We start from the raw sequence: 21,071 nt of genomic DNA, 5'->3' as shown, positions 1-21,071 counted from the left end.
AATAACCCAACCTGCCCCTACTTATTCACAACAGGAGTAAAACGAGTTGACAATTTTGTCTGATATCAGTCAGTATAAAACACTACTTCAATCAAGGTAAATTGTGCAGCACGATTTCATAGTTTGTGCCGTCACCCTGGCAATACTGACAAGCTTGACAGAGATTTAAAATGAGTCTGACTGGGAGAAGTTCAGGTGAGTCGGAGGATCAATTACCTTGAGGCGGACCACAGACACAACAGCTTCTGCCAGGACCTTCACGGCAGTGGGCAAAATGGACAGAATAAACCTCATGCAGTTGAAGATGGTGACGACAGGAAAAGCCTGATGAGGGAAGTGCAGTTTTTTCTAAGACACGTTTCTAAGACACGTTATTTGGTCACTGCACTTGTTATTTATCTTATTTTATCTATTTTTTTACCTTTATACTTTTACATGTTTGTTGTCAGCACCGTCAGACCACGGCAAATTCCTTGTAATGTATGTTACTTGGCAATAAACAGTTTCTGATTCTGATTTAAACCTTTCACCTTTTTCTCAAAACTGTGAACACAAAACCAAACCTTCAAACTACATTCACAAAACCTCTGATGATCAAACAATCTCCTCAAAACCATTTTATCTCAAAGTCAAACACTGCTTTCAGATCAGACACACAACTGCAGCACATAAATACTACTGAGCAGTCACTACACACTACGTCACAACATGGAGGACAGTGCCATGTAGCTACAGGACAAGATGTCATAAATACACATTACACATATTCACGGTGAGCATATTGTGTACTGTAAGTACTGCAAGTACTACAGTATTGAATGCCTGAAGTATTCAGCACTTTCATAAAAATACAGCACTGCAAAAGGCCAAAGGACACTGTAAAATATTATACACTGCAAAGAGTTAGAAAGGCTCAGTGTCAGGTCTTTGTGCTGGCTCAGGCCAGAGGACTTGGTCTACATCACAGGCAACAGAAAACCCTCTGGTGTGGCGGACTCCGCCGCCACATACTCTTCCTCCTCTGCCTCTCAGATTGTTTCTCTCAACATTCAGCTCACCTGTGCCACCTGTACACTCTGAACCGGCTCATATTCTGTTCAGCTGTTTTGTGAACACTGAGTCGTTGTGTGTAAACGATGACGACTGTGTTGTAGCTGTGTTCAGCTTCTCCCGCCCGTGTTCACCATTGCACAACACAAAAATGCAGAATGTGTGTTAGAGAGTGCGATTGTGTTCACAGTGAATGACTGAATGAATGGGCTCTGAGGATCTGGTCCAGAGAATGGGGTTTCGTGCTTTAGCAATTGTGAAAAACTGTAGTAGCAGTAATGGTAGTAGTAGTAGCAATAGCAGTAGTAGTAGAAGTAGTAGCAGTAGTAGCAGTAGTAATACTCACGGTGGTGGTGCTGAGAGGTAAACCCAGCCAGGTGTGAACAACGAAGGTGCAGGTGGTGGCAATGATCGGCACCAGAGGGCTGATGGTCACACTAAAGTTCTGGATGTGAGCAACTTTCTCCAACATCTTCCTCTCTGAAGTCCTGATGTCTGACACACACACAGACACACACACACTATGTTTTATATGCTGTGACGCCTTCCCATCACTTTGAATGTAAATAGTTAGTAGTGACGCCTGTTATGAAGTTAATTAAGTGGCTAATAATGTTCATCTTGAGTTGCTCCTTTGTGACATTGATGACTTTATATAACTCAGTGTTTTGTAAGTCACAGCCAGGTCACAGTCGAGTCACAGTCACAGCCGTGTCACAGTCACAGCTGAGTCACAGTTTCGCAAGTCACAGTCGAGTCACAGTCGAGTCACAGTCACAGCCAAGTCACAGCCGGGTCACAGTTTCGCAAGTCACAGCCGGGTCACGGCCGAGTCACAGTCATAGCCGAGTCACAGTCAGGTCACTGCCGAGTCACAGTCACAGCCGAGTAAAAGCCACTACTCAACTATGACTCCGATTGTGGTTCTACTGTGACTGACTCTGATTACAACTCTACGTTGACTCTGACTGTGACTACAAGTCCGACTACAACTCTACTGTGACTATGACTGTGACTACGATTCTACTGTGACTCTCACTGTGACTACGACGGTGATTCTGACTGTGACTACAACTCTACTGTGACTACGACTGTGACTACGACTGTGACAACAACTCTACTGTGACTACGGCTGTGATTCTAACTGTGAATACCACTGTGATTCTGACTGTGAATACGACTGTGACTCTGACTGTGAATACGACTCTACTGTGACTCTGACTCTGACTACAACTCCGACTACAACTCTACTGTGACTACGACTGTGACCACGATTTTACTGTGACTGTGACACTGGCTGTGACTACGATTCTACTGTGACTCTAACTGTGACTCTACTGTGACTACGACTGTGATTCTGACTGTGACTACGACTGCGATTCTGACTGTGACTACAACTCTACTGTGACTCTGACTACAGCTCCGACTACAACTCTACTGTGACTACGACTCTGAGTGTGACTATGATTCTACTATGACTACAACTCTACTGTGACTATGACTGTGACTCTGACTGTGACTCTACTGTGACCAAGACTGTGATTCTGACTGTGACTACGACTGTGACTACGACTGTGACTCTGACCCTACTGTGACTACAACTGTGATTCTGACTGTGACTACAACTCAGATCAGAATCAGAATCAGAAACTGTTTATTAAGATAAGATAAATAACAATAACAAACAGTGCAGTGACCAAAATAAAGTAAAGTGTCCAGATAAAGTGTCCAGTAGGGGGTGGGTGCGTTAACTCGGGGGGGACAGGGGTGATGTATGTTAATATAACGTGTAACTTGTGTTTGTTTGAGGGGAGGGGGTCGAACAGATGGTGTCGGCAGCGATCTTTCCTGCTCTCCTCAGGGTCCTGGAGGAGTACAGGTCCTGAAGTGATGGGAGGTTGCAGCCAATCACCCTCTCTGCAGAGTGGATTATACGCTGCAGTCTGCGTCTGTCCTTGGTGGAGGCAGCAGCGTACCAGACAGTGATGGAGGATGAGGATGGACTCTATGATGGCAGTGTAGAAGTGAATCAGCATTGTTTGTGGCAGGTTAAACTTCTTCAACTGCCTCAGGAAGTGCATCCTCTGTTGGGCTTTCTTGATGAGGGAGCTGATGTTCAGCTCCCACCGGAGGTCCTGGCTGATGATGGAGCCCAGGAAACGGAAGGACTCCACAATGTCGACTGGAGAGTCACACAGGGTAATGGGGGCGGGTGGGGCTGCGCTCTTCCTGAAGTCTACAACCATCTTCACTGTCTTTGAAGCGTTAAGCTCCAGGTTGTTGCTGTTGCACCAGGTCACCAGATGGTCAATCTCCCACCTGCAGACAGACTCATCCTCTCCAGAGATGAGTCCAATGAGGGTGGTGTCGTCCGCGAACTTCAGGAGCTTGACGGACTGGTGACTGGAGGTGCAGCTGTTGGTGTACAGGGAGAAGAGTAGAGGAGAAAGAACACAGCCTTGAGGGGAGCCGGTGCTGATCGTCCGCGAGTCTGAGACGTGTTTCTCCAGCTTCACGTGCTGAATCTGTGATCCACCTGCAGGTGGGTGGCTGATTCTGATTCTGATCTGACTGTGACTACGACTGTGATTCTGACTGTGACTACAACTCCACTGTGACTACGACTTTGATTCTGACTGTGACTATGACTGTGACTCTGACTATGACCCTACTGTGACTACGACTGTGATTCTGACTGTGACTACAACTCTACTGCGACTACGACTATGATTCTGACTGTGACTACGACTGTGACTCTGACTATGACCCTACTGTGACCACGACTGTGATTCTGACTGTGACTACAACTCTACTGTGACTACGACTGTGACTCTGACTCTACTGTGACTACGACTGTGGTTCTGACTGTGACTACGACTGTCACTCTGACTGTGACTACAACTCTATTGTGACTCTGGCAGTGACAACGATTTTACTGTGACTCTGACTGTGACAACAACTCTACTGTGACTCCGACTGTGACAACAACTCTACTGTGACTACGACTGTGACTCTCACTGTGACTACGACTGTGACTCTAACTGTGACTACAACTCTATTGTGACTCTGACTGTGACAACAACTCTACTGTGACTACGACTGTGACTCTCACTGTGACCCTACTGTGACTACGACTGTGACTCTCACTGTGACTACGACTTTGATTCTGACTGTGACTATGACTGTGACTCTGACTATGACCCTACTGTGACTACGACTGTGATTCTGACTGTGACTACAACTCTACTGTGACTACGACTATGATTCTGACTGTGACTACGACTGTGACTCTGACTATGACCCTACTGTGACCACGACTGTGATTCTGACTGTGACTACAACTCTACTGTGACTACGACTGTGACTCTGACTCTACTGTGACTACGACTGTGGTTCTGACTGTGACTACGACTGTCACTCTGACTGTGACTACAACTCTATTGTGACTCTGGCAGTGACAACGATTTTACTGTGACTCTGACTGTGACAACAACTCTACTGTGACTCCGACTGTGACAACAACTCTACTGTGACTACGACTGTGACTCTCACTGTGACTACGACTGTGACTCTAACTGTGACTACAACTCTATTGTGACTCTGACTGTGACAACAACTCTACTGTGACTACGACTGTGACTCTCACTGTGACCCTACTGTGACTACGACTGTGACTCTCACTGTGACTACAACTCCACTGTGACTACGACTTTGATTCTGACTGTGACTATGACTGTGACTCTGACTATGACCCTACTGTGACTACGACTGTGATTCTGACTGTGACTACAACTCTACTGTGACTACGACTATGATTCTGACTGTGACTACGACTGTGACTCTGACTATGACCCTACTGTGACCACGACTGTGATTCTGACTGTGACTACAACTCTACTGTGACTACGACTGTGACTCTGACTCTACTGTGACTACGACTGTGGTTCTGACTGTGACTACGACTGTCACTCTGACTGTGACTACAACTCTATTGTGACTCTGGCAGTGACAACGATTTTACTGTGACTCTGACTGTGACAACAACTCTACTGTGACTTCGACTGTGACAACAACTCTACTGTGACTACGACTGTGACTCTCACTGTGACTACGACTGTGACTCTAACTGTGACTACAACTCTATTGTGACTCTGACTGTGACAACAACTCTACTGTGACTACGACTGTGACTCTCACTGTGACCCTACTGTGACTACGACTGTGACTCTCACTGTGACTACAACTCCACTGTGACTACGACTTTGATTCTGACTGTGACTATGACTGTGACTCTGACTATGACCCTACTGTGACTATGACTGTGATTCTGACTGTGACTACAACTCTACTGTGACTACGACTATGATTCTGACTGTGACTACGACTGTGACTCTGACTATGACCCTACTGTGACCACGACTGTGATTCTGACTGTGACTACAACTCTACTGTGACTACGACTGTGACTCTGACTCTACTGTGACTACGACTGTGGTTCTGACTGTGACTACGACTGTCACTCTGACTGTGACTACAACTCTATTGTGACTCTGGCAGTGACAACGATTTTACTGTGACTCTGACTGTGACAACAACTCTACTGTGACTCCGACTGTGACTCTCACTGTGACTACGACTGTGACTCTAACTGTGACTACAACTCTATTGTGACTCTGACTGTGACAACAACTCTACTGTGACTACGACTGTGACTCTCACTGTGACCCTACTGTGACTACGACTGTGACTCTCACTGTGACTACAACTCTATTGTGACTCTGGCTGTGACAACGATTCTACTGTGACTAACTGTGACAACAACTCTACTGTGACTACGACTGTGACCCTACTGTGATTCTGACTGTGACTACAACTCTACTGTGACTACGACTGTGACTACAACTCTACTGTGACTCTGACTGTGACTCTGACCCTACTGTGACCACGACTGTGATTCTGACTGTGACTACAACTCTACTGTGACTACGACTGTGACTACGACTGTGACTACGATTCTACTGTGCCTGTGACTCTACTGTGACTACGATTCTACTGTGACTCTGACTGTGACTCTACTGTGACTGTGACTCTACTGTGACTCTACTGTGACTACAACTCTACTGTGACTACGACTGTGATTCTGACTGTGACTACAACTCTACTGTGACTACGACTGGGACTCTGACCCTACTGTGACTACAACTGTGATTCTGACTGTGACTTCAACTCTACCGTGACTACAACTCTACTGTGACTACGACTGTGACCCTACTGTGACTACAACTCTACTGTGAATCTGACTGTGACTATGACTCTACTGTGACTACGACATGACTGTGACTACTACTCTATTGTGACTCAATTGTGACGACTACTGTGACTACCACTGTGACTACAACTGACTCTGACTGAGACTACGACTGTGACTCTACTGTGATTACGTCTGTGACTCCGACTCTACTGTGACAGTAAATGTTGAAGTGTCCTTGAACAAGACACTGAAACCTAACTTGCTCCTGATGGAGGCCAGCAACTTGCATGGCAGCTCGGACGCCATCGGTGTGTGAATGTGTGTGTGAATGATCTATAAAGGTTTGGGAACCGATAAGGTTGAAAAGCGTTATATAAGTGAGGACCATTTACCATTTACTCTGACTATGCTCTGACTGACTCTGTAACTCTAGTATGACTCTTCTGTGACTCAGCTGTGACTCGGCTGTGACTCTTCATACCTGTGATCTTCTTGTTGAAGGAGTTCTCCCACACGTACATCTTGATGAGTTTGATGCAGGTGAGGAGTTCGTTCACGGTGCAAACTCGACTGTCTGTGATGATCATAGCTCTCTGCTGGAACTGATTAATGAGCCTGGCAAACACAAACTGACACACACACACAGAAAACAGAGATTATTATTATTATTATTATGATACTCATCGCTGTCCATTCTGCTCAGAGTCACTGCAAACAAATATGTCCAGACTCTTCACTACCAGTTAAACAGTGACTCCAGTTCATTCCAGCTCAGTTTCAGCAGTTAGATAATCTGTGACCATCGGGCAGGTGGAAACAAACCAGCAGTTTATCCTGACGGTATCATTTATTTCAGCACAAACTCAGCTGTAAGTCTGACTTCTCATTTTGTCAATTTAAGTATAAAGCTGCCCAACACAGAACTGAAGCCATTTCTAACCAATCATGTTCAATTTAACACATCACATGATGATGTTTTGGTATCAGGAGGTCTGATGGAGAGACGAGTGCTCGCTCTGAGGAAACGTCATGTGTCGTTAGGGTTATGAATTATGAATTCAAACTAACTAAAAACTAAACATAATTCATTACAATTAATGTAAATCTAGCATCAACCTCTGGGTCTGAAAAGTGAAGCCAATGCTGAAGTGCCTTAAACCAGCATTCTTTCTAATGGCCAGCAGGGGGCAACTCCCCTGGTGGCCAAAAGAAGTCAGATTGTTTAGAAGTCTATGAGAAAATGACCCCACTATCACTTGATTTATTACCTCAGTAAACATAAAGCTGGAATAAAAAGTGACCTAATGTGTCGACACATATAGTTCCAGTCTGAAACATAAAGAGCTGTTTGTCTGTTTGTCTCAGATGAAACAAACAGATACAACGCCTTGATCAGCAAGCTTTAGAAGGGCTGGCAGGTGACAGAGCCTGGCTAGTTGTTTCCTCCTGTTTCTAGTCTTTATGCTAAGTTAAGCTAACCATGTCCTGACTCCAGCATCTCACTCTCTGAGAGAAAGAGAAGTGTCCTCATAATGGCAGACTGTCCCTCTAAGTGTTGCCTCTCTGTAGAGGTGTTGGCAGTGTGTGTCCACAGACCTGGAGGAGGATGAAGATGAGGAAGATGAAGAAGCCGATGAGAGCAGTGTAGTCAAGGATGTAGCAGGAGTAGATGGAGCAGAAGATGAGCAGGAGGGGGAAGGGCAGCACGAAAGGGCCCAACAGGACGGCCTCAAATAGTCTGTAACTGTCGCTGATCAAAACATTCACCATCTATAGGACAGACAAGCAGACAGACAGACAGTTATACAAGTGTGTCTGACAGACAGACAGACAGACAGACTTTCCACATCTGTTGGCAACATAAACATCTTTGTGAAAAAATACAAATAATTCAGATCCAACATGGAAATCAGACAGACTTGAAAATGTGGAAAACTATTTTTTGAAAACTATTTTTTGGAGCTAGGGAAACCCCCTGCTTCCAGTCTTTGTGCTAAGCTAGGCTAACCCGTCTTGGTCCTCTCTCTGTGCCGGACACACAGAGATGAAACTGAATCATGTCAACTCCTCCTGAGAACATTTATTAAATCAAATTCAAACCTGTCCCACATAGACGCCGCTGTGTGTCCTTAGAGAGATGATCTTATGGAAGCCCAGCATGCAGAAACCTGCTTTCAGTCTGATTCCTGTTCTCAGGTTGATGGCCCAACTCAGAGTGAGGCAGCCAACCCTAAAGAGCTCCACAGAGAGCAGACCCAAACAAAGAGCCATGCCCCCCCATACTGAGGACAACTCTGGGTGGAGGATGTAGCTGAGGATCTCATGGACCAGGATGCCCTGAGAGGACACAGAGATGTTATACAGGTCTGGGGGAACACAAAGATACATTATACGGGTCTGAGAGGATACAGAGACATTATAAAGACCTTAGAGGATACACAGAGACATTATACAGGTCTGAGAGGACAGACAGAGACATTATAAGGACCTCAGAGGACACACAGAGACATTACACAGGTCTGAGAGGACAGACAGACTCTATACAGGTCTGAGAAGACACACAGAGACATTATAAGGACCTCAGAAGATACACAGAGACATTATACAGGTCTGAGAGTACACACAGAGACATTATACACATCTGAGAAGACACACAGAGATATTATAAGGACCTGAGAAGACAGACAAGAGGCCGAGAGGCTTCCTAAAGGTAGGTTCATTTGTGGCAGAGCAGTTGTGTTGGATTGCATCAGATTGAGCAGGTGTACCTAATAAAGTGGCCAATGAATGTAATACACTCCTGAACAAAATCTTAAGACCGGGGGAAAAATGACAAGAATTCGCATTTCGCACTGGTGGATCGTAAGCAGGTTGTAAGTAGAGCTTCAAAATGCAAAAAGAAGAAACAGGAGCACGAGACAAAAAATAGAGAGTAGGCAATTTATTGAAAACTGCATTTCAACTCAAACAGGCTGTTCATCAGCTGATCAAAAGTTTAAGACCATAGCCCAAAAAAACCCCAAAACAGAACTAAAAGTGTCAAAAAAGGACTCAGTAGTGAGTTGCCCCACCATTCTTGTTGATCACTTCAAAAATTAGTTTAGGCATGCTTGATGCGAGTGTTTCCAGGAGGCTGGTGGAAACGTTGCTCCATGTGGTGAAGATGGCTTCACGAAGGGCATCCACGGTCTGGAACTGACGTCCGTTTTTGTAAACTTCCCTTGCCATCCATCCCCAAACGTTCTCAATGGGATTTAGATCAGGGGAACACGCAGGATGGTCCAAAAGAGCGACGTTATTCTACTGGAAGAAGTCCTTCGTCAGGCGGGCGTTGTGAACTTCAGCATTGTGCTGTTGAAAGACCCAGTCATTAGCGCACAGACGAGGGCCCTCAGTCACGAGGGATGCCTGTTGCAACATCTCCACATAGCCAGCCGCCGTTTGATGCCCCTGCACAACCTGAAGCTCCATTGTTCCATTGAAGGAAAAAGCCCCCCAGATCATGATGGAGCCTCCTCCACTGTGGCACGTAGAAAACATCTCCAGTGGGATCTCCTTGTCATGCCAGTAACTTTGGAAGCCATCAGGACCGTCCAGGTTAAATTTTTTCTCGTCAGAGAATAAAACTTTGTTCCACCTTTCAATGTCCCATGTTTGGTGCTCCCTTGCAAAGTCCAAACGGGCAAGTTTTTGGCGTGGGAGGAGACGTGGCCTTTGAAGACGTTTTTTGTTCTTTAAGCCCATCTCACGCAGATGCCGTCTTATGGTTATTGGGCTGCAGTCAGCAGCAGTAACAGCCTTAATTTGGGGGAGGATCAGCCTGGGTCTTCACAGACAGCCTGTCGGATCCTCTGGCTCAGCGCAGGTGAAATTTTTTAGGGTCTACCACTTGACTTTTTTGTCCCATAACCCTCAGGATCTTTTAAGAAATTTAAAATGACTGTCTTACTGCGTCCAACCTCGGCAGCGATGGCGCGTTGCGAGAGGCCTTGCTTGTGCAGCTCAACAACCCTGCCACGTTCAAAGACAGAACGCCTTTTTGCCTTTGCCATCAGGAGGTCATGACTGTGTGAATGCCTGAATGAAAATGACATGAAAGCCAGATTTTTGCGCAGATCTGGACTTTTTAAGGCTATGGTCTTAAACTTTTGATCAGCTGATGAACAGCCTGTTTGAGTTTAAATGCAGTTTTCAATAAATTGCCTACTCTCTATATTTTGTCTCATGCTCCTGTTTCTTCTTTTTGCATTTTGAGGCTCTACTTACAACCTGCTTATGATCCACCAGTGCGAAATTGCGTATTCTTGTTCTTATTCATTTTTCCCCCAGTCTTAAGATTTTGTTCAGGAGTGTATATAAACAACAACAACTCATATTTTCTTTCTTTGTTTGTCTTTTTGAAGATGAAGACTTGAGGTGATGTAATGTAACATTGAGACTCACTGAACCAACAAACAGACACAACATGAAGAGGACGGTCAGGCAGAGGACCAGCAGCAGTCTGTCTCTCTGGAAACGAAGCAGCACTCGAGTCAGAGACGCTTTCTGTAGACCGACCGCACACACTTCCTTCTCCCACAGTGTCTGAAGCCTGCACACACACACACACACACATTAACATACAGTAACACACACACACACACACACACACTCATTTCAAAGGCCTTGGGAAGCACTTTGAAACATTTGTTTTATTATTATTATTTTTATTTTTTTATTTATTTTTTTATTGTGGTCTCACCTGTCTCCATTGGCGTCGGCCCCGTCTAGAGGAGACAGACTGAGCGAGCTGAAGTCCAGCTGTTTCCTGGACATGGACCACATCACAGGAGTCATCCAGGACATGGTGCTGAGGGAGAGGAAGCCAGCTCTGTCCAGAGGGCTCAACCTCAACATCAGATAACCAGCAGGGGGTTCAGTATCTGTTCCACTATAGCTCACACAGAGACCAGCTCACACTCACACAGAGACCAGCTCACACTCACACAGAGACCAGCTTGCACAGAGACCAGCTCACACTCACGGTGAGACCAGCTCGCACAGAGACCAGCTCACACTCACACAGAGACCAGCTCGCACTCACGATGAGACCAGCTCGCACTCACGATGAGACCAGCTCGCACTCACGATGAGACCAGCTCGCACTCACGGTGAGACCAGCTTGCACTGAGACCAGCTCACACTCAAGCTGAGACCAGCTCACACTCATTGAAATGGATGTTTGAGCATCTTCGACTCCATAACAGCTGCCTCAACTCCATCTGCTGATCAAGTCTTTTGAACCAAGTCTCAAGTCTTTAAGACACGACTTGTAAGTCAAAGCGAGAGTGTTTCAGGTCTTTCAGTGTTTAGTATGAAGGTTACAGCAGCACGCTGTTAAAGACAGAGATTTAAGGCTGGCTGCAGTTAATGAATTAATAAGAACACTCAATACAATCACGTTAGTTGAGTCTCACAGCAAGTCTTCATTTTCAAGACTTAAGTTTAAGTGTCAAGTCTAGCTGGTATCAGTGTGATGTGACATAAAGCTCCAAAGCAGCAACTGATGGGCTGTGTGACTGATTTACTGTGATTTAGAATAATCTTCTATTATCTAAGATTTTATTTGGACCATTGGCTCCTTGATACAAACCAGCTTACAGTTTGCAAGTTACTTCATCAGCTAATGTTACGAAGCAACTAACACCAGATCCATGCCTTACATGACAGCCACAGTCAGCCCAACAGCCGATGTATTAGTGTGTGTGTGTGCGTGTGCAGCGAGCCGAGGACTCCCCGTAGTTTCAACTGGGAGATGTGTGCGAGTGGCGAGTCCACTCCACTCCACAAACTCTCTTTTTTTAGTCTAATAAATAAACTCACAAAACAACTTTCCTTATTAAATAGAAAAATGCAACCGCATACCTTCTGAATTTAAGTTCCTCTCTCCCACCGGACTAATGTCACCGCTGGCCTCTCTGGGTTAGCTCGCTAAACGGGAGTCTGTAGCTGTGCAACGGCTCCCAATCAGCCAAATAAAATGACAACCCCTCCCCTATAACGTTAATACACATTTGCTTTGTACCGTTACATAATTTATTGTTGGCTAAAATCAACGCCGTTTGTCATAATACATCAGTTTAGTATCATGGATCATGTTAGCTGGTGGAGTAATTTCGCAAGCTAGCCAACTAACAGATCCACTCAGGTAGTGTTTTGCAAACCATAACGTTAGCGAGCAAGCTAATGTTAGCCAGCTAGCTAAAACTTAGCTGCTGCATGGATCTGACGTTCGTGTCGTGAGGTGATGAAGTGATTTGCAAACGGCAAGTGAGCCAAGTTATCAACCAGATTAGCCCTGGCAGTCTGGATGAATTAGCTGATGTTATCCACTCAAGACAGCATTTTGTGACGTTAGCTAGCTAGCAATTTGTCCGGTGAACTTTGTGTTGGGCTCTGTGTTTTGGTGGGTGCCAGTCTTTTGTTGACGGTAGGGGACTGAGCTGGACATGGAGGTGAAGAGACGCAAAACACTCAGGAGCGCGCAGAACGTCCCGAGTCCTTTACATAGAAATCAGTCCTCAGCCTGTTATAGGCACCCGAGGAAGTGACGTTACACTCCGTCCACACATTGGCAATAAAAAGCGATTAATACATGTAAAGTGTTGCATGTTGTTACATATAAGACCTTTAACCTTTACTGTACAGACTCACAGAATTAAGAGCTTCATCACTGAGACCCCCCTCCACTTCATTTGTCTCTGAGGACTCACCTTGACCCTGCCACCGTCTCTGATTGGCTGGAGGAGTAGGTATGAAGAGCTGGAGGTTTCCTCCAATCAGCTGCTGTGGCTCTTTTACGGTTCATCCTGCTGAGACAAACAGGTCACAGATCAGTCTGTAAGTAAACCTAGGACTAGGACTTGCTTGGACCTGTTCAGGGACGTGGTTTACAGGGCATCACAGCTCAGATGAGCGTGTGAATGCGAGTTCAGATTCATTGAAACATTCAGAGAGCAGCTTCTCATTGATCTGGTGTTAAAGTCAGTTTCTCTATGGAGTATGCAATGTGCCACTCTTCTGCTGCTGAGTGTGTATATATTATATCAGAATCAGAATGTATATATATATATTTTTATTTTATTATTATTTTTATTTTATTATTTCTTTTTTTTTTTGGCACAAAGTGTCTGTCGGGTATCAGCCCAAGTTTAAAACAACAGGTCAAATTACATTTGAGGACAAGACATTTACGTGTTCACAACAGCAGATAATCTGAGAGAGAAGCAGCTCCTACTGAGAGTGTTGCATTATGGGTTGTTTGTAGCATCAGTGTTGTATAAAGGACTCACTGTTTATATCGAGTCTGTCAGAGTCTGTCAGCACTGAAAGTGTTTGGATGTCTGAAAACTGGTCTTTGAGACCCTCAGGGTCCAAAGAACAAACAGACAAATCAAAAGTACTCAAACAAGAGAACTTGCCAGAAGTCTCAAATTTCTTTATCCATTAAATGCGATTTTCTAACCTGGTTCTGTTGTATAGTTTCTATTCACATCTTTATTTGATATACTTCTAATTATTTCTTTTTTACTTTCTCAATGTAAAAGTTCTTAAATCTGTCTTTGTGAAGTTGCAACACCTGAATTTGCCCTCTGGGGATAATTAAACTCAAATTTGATCTTATCTGTTGTTCACTTTCCCCAGAGTCTTTATTGCTCTCTCCACCCAAACAAACATGTGAGGTAACTAACAGAGGGATCTATAATTACCTTTTTTAAATGCAATGTGTTGTCTATTTGTGAAAAAGCATAAAGTGTGTCTGTGTCAGGGGACCAGAGTCACTCTGTACCGCTATCTCATGCTTCCAGAGTTCTAACGAGAACCAAGAGAACAGAGCACATTACTGCTGTTCTTAAATCTTTTCTCTGGCTTCCAGTTAATTACAGAATAAATTTTAAAGTGCTGCTGCTAGTTTATAAATCACTCAATAAACTCGGACCAAAATACATTTCTGATCTCCTTGAAGAATATAAGCCCAGAAGAGCTCTTAGATCATTAGGAAGCAGTCAGCTGGTAGAACCTCGAGTCAGAACCAAACAGGGTGAAGCTGCTTTCATCTACGATGCTGCACATAGATGGAACCAACTTCCTGATGATCTGAAATGCATCCCAACTTCAGCCACTTTCAAATGAAAAGTAAAGACTCTGCTGTTCTCCTGCCTTTGATTGGTTGGTTTCTCTGCTGCACTTCTATTTCCTCTGTTGCAACTTTACAATTTATGACTGAACTGTAACTTGATTTAATTTCATTTTAATCTGTTTTTTTATTTATTGCTTATTGTTGTCACTGATTGACTCTGTGTCTGAAATGTGCTTTATAAATAAAGCTGCAACTGAATAACACTTTTTATTTACTCAATACAGAGACTTCAGTTACACTTCTAATACCTGAGGGCCCACTAACTGTAACCAAACACCAACAAAAAGACAATATAAATATAATAACCTGTTCCTGGTCTCTACTGACTCCTGAGGGAAACATCTGTCTCTTTAGCTGCTAAATGCTTCACTATGTTCAGCAGCTCATCTCTGAGACACCCAACACAGAATAACTTTATTGTTGTTGTCATAATTCAACATGAAGCTGTTGATAACACAAATATTAAAGTAATGAAGGATTTATTATTATAGAGATGCCAGCTTAGCTTTAACACAGCAGCTAGCCTAACATTAGCTATTTCAGCTCACAATGTTTAATTGCACTAGCTTAGCGTTAGCATTAACTGCTGCTATCTTAAGGGCGATCGAACCACCAACCCAGAGGATGACCCACTCCAGATGGTGCTGACCACTGCACCACCATGGTGCCCATCACTCAGTCATGGCAGCAGCAACATTATGTTCTTTCATAGACCAACCTACTGAGTTTACCTACGACTTCAGACTGATTATAGAGGCACAGGTACGTCTGTTTATTCTCACACAGAAATATATTCCTCTGTTTATCAGTCTGATGTCACATCAGCTCCAATAGAAACATCAGAGTACGTTTCTCTAATATAAAATACAAACTCATATTTTACCTTCAGCAGACTGATCGTCCTGTCGGTCAGATGGAGCAGGTGAGTGGACTCACCTGCTGTTCAGCACACAGACTCTTCTCTCTTTGTCTTTAACAGGACATTCAGTCAAACTGTCTGAACTGGATCAACCAGGTGAGTTTATTTGGAAACTCCTCCAACAAACATGTCAGTTAGTTCATCAGCCTGAGGCTCCATCTGCCCCCAGGACCCCCACTGCCATGATCTCTCAGCCCCGCCCACCTCCAACCATCCAAACACATGATTGAAAGCAATATTATAGGGAGTCCAGTCTAGACCTGCTCTATACATAAAGTGTCATGAGATGACTTTTGTTTTGATTTGGCGCTATAATAATAAAACTGAAGCTGCTGTCAGCCCCAATGATTGACAGGTCTCTGACTGTCAGATGATAGTTGACTGCTGTTGTTTCTGTTATTTTATTTGTCTTTCTAAATGTATTTTAATAGTTTGCCTTTTTAAAATGTTCTTTTGTAGAGCACAAACTGCATTTCTTAAATGAAAGGTGTTATATAAGACATGGCGACATGGCTAACACCGCTAATCCCAGATACCAACGGACATAAAGGCTCTCCTCAAGGAAAAGAAGAGGGCCTTTAAGTCAGGAAACAAGGAGGAGCTGAAGAACGTGCAGAAGGACCTGAAGTGGAGGATCAGGGACAGCAAGGACAGCTACTGGAGAAAGATGGAGGATCAGCTGCAGCAGAACAATATCAGTGGAGTCTGGAAGGGTCTTAAAACCATCTCTGGGACCGGAAGTCGTTGAATGATCTTAACATCTTCAACAGATTTGATCAGGCATCTGCTCACCCCTCGGCCGAGTCCACTCTGCTGCAACCCCCATTGTCTAGACCCCCTGCATAATGCCCCACCCCCACCTTCTCCCCCCTTCCCACAACAGTCAGCTTACAGCCATCCTCCACATCCACGGTACTTCCTGCCCAACCCCCAGCATACAGCCCCCCTGCTCCAAGCAGTCCCTCACAACAAACCAGGTGAGGAATGAACTCAGGAGGATCAAGGCGAGGAAGGCTGCGGGTCAGCTCAAGGATCCTCAAGTCCTGTGCAGACCAACTGTGCAGGATAGTTGAGCACATTTTCAACCTGAGCATGAGGCTGAGCTTGGCAGCTGAGCTTCTGAGGGACAAGTTGGAGCGCAAAGGGGTGGACCAGCACAGAACCTTGTGCTGCATTCGACACCATTGACCATCATATCCTATTACAAAGACTGGAACATTTAATTGGCATCAAAGGAACCGCACTAAGCTGGTTTAAGTCGTATTTATCAGATCGATCTCAGTTTGTACACGTTAACGATGAATCCTAATCCGAATCCTGTACGCCAAAGTCAGTCACGGAGTTCCACAAGGTTCTGTGCTTGGACCAATACTATTCACCTTATATATGCTTCCTTTAGGAGATATTATTAGAAAACACTCCATACATTTTCATTGCTATGCGGACAATACCCAGTTATATTTATCGATCAAGCCAGAAGAACCTCATCAGTTAGCCAAGCTCCAAGCATGCCTTAAGGACATAAAGACCTGGATGACCTGCAATCATCTGATGTTGAACTCGGACAAGACAGAAGTTATTGTTCTTGGCCCTGAACACCTCAGAAACACAGTACCTAAGGATATTGTTACCCAAATGGCATTGCCCTGGCCTCTAGCGCCACCGTGAGGAATCTCGGAGTTGTCTTTGATCAGGACATGTCCTTTAACTCTCACGTAAAACAAACTTCAAGGACTGCCTTCTTCCCCCTCCATAACATTGCAAAAATCAGGAAGATCCTGTTTGAAACAGATGCAGAAAAATTAGTCCATGCATTTGTCACATCTAGGCTGGATTATTGCAATTCCTTATTATCAGGCTGTCCCAATAAGTGCCTGAAGACTCTCCAGTTGATCCAGAATGCTGCGGCACGTGTCCTGACAGGAACCAGGAAAAGAGATCATATTTCTCCTGTAAAAGCATCTCTGCACAGGCTCCCTGTAAAATCCAGAATAGAGTTTATCATCATATCTTAAAGAGCTCATCGTACCCTATTACCCCACTAGAGCACTGCAGTGATGTACACGTGTACCACAGGACACTGTGATATCACTGCTGGGAGTGGTTACAGGTGTAACAGAGTACAGTTCTGACCACAGCCAAACATAGCATTGATGTTAACTTCCTGTTTGGAGTTTAAAATTTTACTTTGGCTCTATCTGGTGGTCGCATGAAGAATGTCACTGTCAGACAGCAGCCAACTGATAGTACTCTCTCTCTCAGTGTGTCTAAATTACACACTACATACTGTATACAGTATATACTATGCTCATTATCACAGTACACTGTTTTACAGTTAGTACAGAAATAATCATTCTACTGTACTATTTCATACTAACAGGAAATCAGTGTGAGTGTCACCACCATTTAAACTTCACAGAGACATCAAAATATGTTTAGCCATGTTATCAGTACCGTGGCTCTATGAATGCTAATGTCTGTCTGTCTGTCTGTTGGTCCAGACTGAAACATCTCAACAACTGTCAGACCTTCATGGTCCCCTCAGGATGAACTGTAATAACTTCTCTGACTCTTCATCTAGCGCCATCATCAAGTCTTCTAGTCTTATGACCAAATACCTGCACCTGACGTTCATCAGCCTCAGCTGTGTGTGTTGTGTTTAGTACTAATAAGCTAATGTTAGCAGGCTAACACGCTAAAGATGATGGTGAAAGAAAGATGCTGAACATGGTAAACATTACTCTTGTTTAATATCAGCATGTAAGCATTGTCATTTTGAGCATGTTAGCATGTTGTCATTAGCATTTAACTCAAAGCACCAGTGTACATTCTGACATAGCTGATAGCGCAGCTGCAAACTCCTTGTTTTCTGAGCTGTTCCTAGAGCTGTTTCACCACCATCCACATTTACTTTTAATGTTTTTCAGCTGTAAGCAGATCCTCTATTTTCTTTGTGCGTTGCATTGTGGGACAGTAGCATTCATCTTTTTCAGTAGTTGTTGGTAATGCCTCCTCCTCTGTGGCCCCTCTGACCTGTGATGGTCCCCAAGGCTCCATCCTTGGCCCTCTGTGGTTCTCTGTATACATGCTCCCACTAGGTCACATTATCCTCAAACACGACAATCATTGTCATTGTCAAGTCTTGGTTCAGGACGAAAGAAAACTTGTTTTTTACAGTCAGGACCTGATCTGAACTCCCTGCTGAGACTGCAGAATCATTAAATCACTTCTTAAAAGCCAGAAGTTTTATTTTTACAGTTCCACTATGTTTTATGTTTTTTATCTCATTTTATTGTATTTTGGGTATTTTATTCTATTGTATTCACTGTACTTCATTTAATGATGCAGATTTGTTATAATTTTTGTTTTTCCTTTGTAAAGTATTTTGTAACATTGTTTCGATAGGTGTTATATAGATTAAGTTTGTTATTATTATCATCAAGAACACCTTCAAAAATGAGGAGTTTTTAGCCTAAATACTGTTTTGAGTAAACTTTATTTTGTCTCATTTCCAGTGTGAACACTACAGACTGAAAACCTGCACAGCTACTGCAAATGTAGACAAGTGAAATTGATGGAGTGTGCTGTTCTTGGTCAGATCTGCTGGGTGTGCTCTCACCATGTAGTCAAACAGCTTCTGTTTTTATCCACAAAGAAGCCAAACAGGTGTTTGTTAATTAAACCCGTTGTCTAATCAGTTTATCATCTCTCATGCAAACACATCTGTACAAATGCATGTTTAAAGTGTTCATTTGCGACAGTTTATGGTTTGAAAAGGAAAACATTTACATTTTGTGTTCTCATAAAGTATATTTAAGCTATAAAATGAACAAAATATTGAGTCTTGACTGTGGATGACTAAACCTGAGTGAATAGAAGATTCATTCATCAGAACTGAGAAGTTTGAATAATTTCATTGACTGCAACAGTTACAGATAAATACTCAGTGTTATATAATGTAATGTGAATTAAACAGGTGAACAGATAAATATTCAGACATCATGTAGTTTTCAGAGGTCCAAACACATCACGGAGTTACAACTCAACTAAAGAAACTGAGGAACAACAAGTTGTTGATCAAAACTATGCTACAGGAGAAACATCATCAAAGAAACAAATCAAACTGTGTGAAGCAAACCAACAGAAGCTGAGTGTTCCCATTATTATTTATGGATTTTTTAAAGAAAAACTATTATAAAGTTAGGTAAGTTATTGATCAATTTATCAGTGTTCCTGTTAATCTGTAGGTATTTCCATCCCTGAAATAGTCAAAAACAAACTCTACTATGGCGGCGCAGCCAGAGCCTAGGACAAAGGCATAAGTTTAAAGGTCCTGTATGGAGTTTTCAGAAAGTCCTTGTTTTTAATGACACCGGTGGCCGTGAAGTGAACTGCAGTCAGCATCCTGTGGCTGGTGCCCACAGTCTGTAGGCGAGCGAGCCAAAACAGTGAAGTGACACCTGACTGATTTACTGTCATTTATATCATATTTATAATAACGTTAGCATCTGTAATCTTCCTAGATTTTATTTAGACCATTGGCTCCGTGACACAAACTAGCTTACAGTTTGCAAGTTACTTCATCAGCTAACGCTACGAAGCAACCAATGCCAGGTCCATGCTGTATAGCTAAGCTACAGCTAGCTGGCTAAACCTAACGATACCTTCGCTCAGGTTAACGTTACAGTTTGAGTTGTCCACTCCTGCCTTGCATCACTCTCGGCCAGTAGAAAGCAATTGTTAGTTATACACTAGGGTTGGGCGATATGTTAAGTTTTCCAGCTGGCCACAGTCAGCCCAACAACCAGCGATTGCCAATATTCACACAGGTGTGTTTGTGCAGCGAGCCGAATACAACACCGGCAACCCCCATAGATGTGTGCCAGCAGCAAGTCTGCTACGCTCCACAAGCTGTCTTAGCTTTTTTTAGTCTAATAAATAAACTCACAAAACAACTTTCCTTATTAAATAGAAAAATGGAGTCATCGACCAGTGAAAACCATCAACTTGAAACACAAACACACACAGACTTGAACATAAAACAAAATAAAATATATTAGACATATTACAAAAAAGTCTAAAGTATTCTGAACCCCAGACACAGACTGAAACATGTTTATTTTACATTTCTCACATCAACTGAAGAATTACAGCCAGTGTTTCTTAATAGATAGAAAATTCCCGTTTTTTAAGCAAAATAAACCATTTAAGGTTGAACTGACTTTGAATTTCCCTTTTTATATAAGGAAATATAAACTTTAATGATACTGCAGCTATTAGGCATAATTTTCCATTTCTCAAAAGAGGATAAAACTGTTCTTAGACTGATTCATTAGCAAAAATGAATTTTAATAAGATTATTTAGATTATTTATTAGATCATTTATCAGAAAAAATGCTTTGACACAAAACTGAAAACCCATATGTTTCACAGCTGATGAATGTTTTTTTCATTTCTAAAATCCTGGATCTGTTAGTAATTCTGTCATTAATGAACCTCCATTTTTTGTTCTTCTACAACCAGATGAGTGCAGACTGTCCACAGATAAAGTCAGCAGCCAATCACGTACTGTCCTGTTGTCAAGTGACCCACATATAAAACCTTCCAGATCAACATCTGATCTGTTCAAACACAGCTCTCCCCTTCTTGTTTCCACTGGAGGAAATTGTTCT

General features: G+C 43.3%; 1 protein-coding gene across 1 annotated transcript in view; it reads right to left on the bottom strand.

Moving 5' to 3' along the window:
* The window catches only part of LOC139284911 (ATP-binding cassette sub-family C member 12-like), a 50,819-nt gene extending 37,671 nt beyond the window's left edge, over nucleotides 1-13,148 (bottom strand). The window contains exons 1-8 of the mRNA XM_070905281.1: nucleotides 13,054-13,148; nucleotides 11,043-11,231; nucleotides 10,745-10,892; nucleotides 8,402-8,638; nucleotides 7,898-8,071; nucleotides 6,783-6,930; nucleotides 1,397-1,545; nucleotides 217-324 (exon numbers count right to left, since the gene is read on the bottom strand). Coding sequence (XP_070761382.1) covers nucleotides 217-324; nucleotides 1,397-1,545; nucleotides 6,783-6,930; nucleotides 7,898-8,071; nucleotides 8,402-8,638; nucleotides 10,745-10,892; nucleotides 11,043-11,231; nucleotides 13,054-13,148 — 1,248 coding nt within the window. The remainder of the gene's footprint in view (nucleotides 1-216; nucleotides 325-1,396; nucleotides 1,546-6,782; nucleotides 6,931-7,897; nucleotides 8,072-8,401; nucleotides 8,639-10,744; nucleotides 10,893-11,042; nucleotides 11,232-13,053) is intronic.
* Between the last annotated feature and the right edge of the window lie 7,923 nt (nucleotides 13,149-21,071).

This window comes from Enoplosus armatus, chromosome 1 (assembly GCF_043641665.1).
Source record: "Enoplosus armatus isolate fEnoArm2 chromosome 1, fEnoArm2.hap1, whole genome shotgun sequence".
NCBI lineage: Eukaryota > Metazoa > Chordata > Actinopteri > Centrarchiformes > Enoplosidae > Enoplosus > Enoplosus armatus.
This window is presented reverse-complemented; position numbering and strand designations above follow the sequence as displayed.